Source organism: Lactuca sativa, chromosome 6, assembly GCF_002870075.4.
Source record: "Lactuca sativa cultivar Salinas chromosome 6, Lsat_Salinas_v11, whole genome shotgun sequence".
Lineage (NCBI taxonomy): Eukaryota > Viridiplantae > Streptophyta > Magnoliopsida > Asterales > Asteraceae > Lactuca > Lactuca sativa.
The window spans coordinates 39,949,606-39,951,005 of record NC_056628.2 but is presented as its reverse complement, the minus strand read 5'-3'; the positions used below and the strand labels follow the sequence as shown (position 1 = coordinate 39,951,005).

Here is a 1,400-nt window from a genome sequence, read left to right as displayed (position 1 = left end):
GCTAATCCAGCTGAAGGATAGAGGTACTACCTACGCCTGCTTTTATGCCGTATTACTGGGCCTACTTATTGTGAAGATATATACACAACCAACGGTGTATTACATCCTACATTTCAAAATGCGGCTCTTGAGGGAGGATTAATAGAGAGTGATGATAACTTGTCCCAATGTCATGCAGAGGCTTCCTTATTTCAATTCCCCAATGCCCTTAGAAGTCTATTTGCTATGATATTGGTTTTTTGTGAACTGGGTCATGTTCGTAAGTTATGGCGTGACCACTATGATTCTTTTTCTGAAGATTATAGGAAACAATACGCGTGTTCTGAATGAGGCTAGAATATGGTCCTCATCGACATCAGAATTATCCTACAATCTTTTGGAAAGATACTTAGTGATTACGGTCTTTTAGATTTGAATGAAAATGTTAATTTACAAGCCAAAGGTTGTCGTGAGGTGCAAGAAGAATACTCTATACCTGTGGAAAACAAAGACTTACATGCAAAAGACTCCCTCAATCCTAACTGGAAATTTGCATATGATCAGATAATAAGGCACGTGGAAGAAAACATTATGGGTGTGTTCTTCATAGATGGTCATGGTGCAACTAGAAAGATGTTTTTGTACAGAGCTTTATTAGCCAATACCTGTGCCTGTGGTCTCATTTCACTTACGACAACTATGTCAGGTGTTGCGACTAATAACATACCAGGAGGGAGAACAACCCACTCACGATTTAAAATTCCTCCCAATCTTGACAATAACTCGATGTGCAAAATCAATAAACAAAGTGGGGCAGCTCATCTACTTCGTGAGGCAAAGGTAATCATATGGGATGAAGCATCAATAGCTAAGAGGCAAGAAGTGGAGGCAGTTGATCGAACAATCCAAGACATCACAGGTGAGAAACTCTTATTCGGTGGAAAGATAAGGATTATGGGAGGTGAATTTAGACAGGTGTTGTCGGTTGTTAAACATGGCACACGAGCACAAATTGAAGACTCTAGCTTACGAATGTCACCTCTTTGGCCATCGATTTAAAGGCTTCGGTTAACTATCAACATAAGACCAGTAACTAACTGACCCGTCGTTTCATGATTTTTTTATTACAAGTTGGTGATGGAAATTGGGGAAAGAATGGACGAGAGATTTATTCGTATACATGATGACATAGATATTAAGTACACTAATAAGGCTAACTCAGTAGATGCTCTTATTGATGCAATCTTTCCTTCTCTGCAATCCAACAAAGCTGATTTAGAATTTATCATTTCTAGGGTAATATTGACAGGTAATAATGAAAGTGTTGATGAGATAAATGACCAAATGTGATGGGTTTTGGACATAAGAACTTTACGTATGTGCACATACAACCCTATAGCTTGGATCTAGGTTTCACTAAT

At 38.6% G+C, this 1,400-nt stretch overlaps 1 protein-coding gene across 1 annotated transcript; it reads left to right on the top strand.

Annotated features, from left to right (window-relative positions):
* Positions 1-339: 339 nt before the first annotated feature.
* Positions 340-1,038, top strand: LOC111894205 (uncharacterized). Its single transcript, XM_023890287.1, has one exon. It carries the CDS (start codon positions 340-342, stop codon positions 1,036-1,038), a length of 699 nt encoding a protein of 232 aa, XP_023746055.1.
* Positions 1,039-1,400: the final 362 nt, after the last annotated feature.

Bases quoted from the DNA above. Each gene is read 5' to 3' on its own strand.
- LOC111894205 (XM_023890287.1), top strand. From the start codon at position 340: ATGGTCCTCATCGACATCAGAATTATCCTACAATCTTTTGGAAAGATA.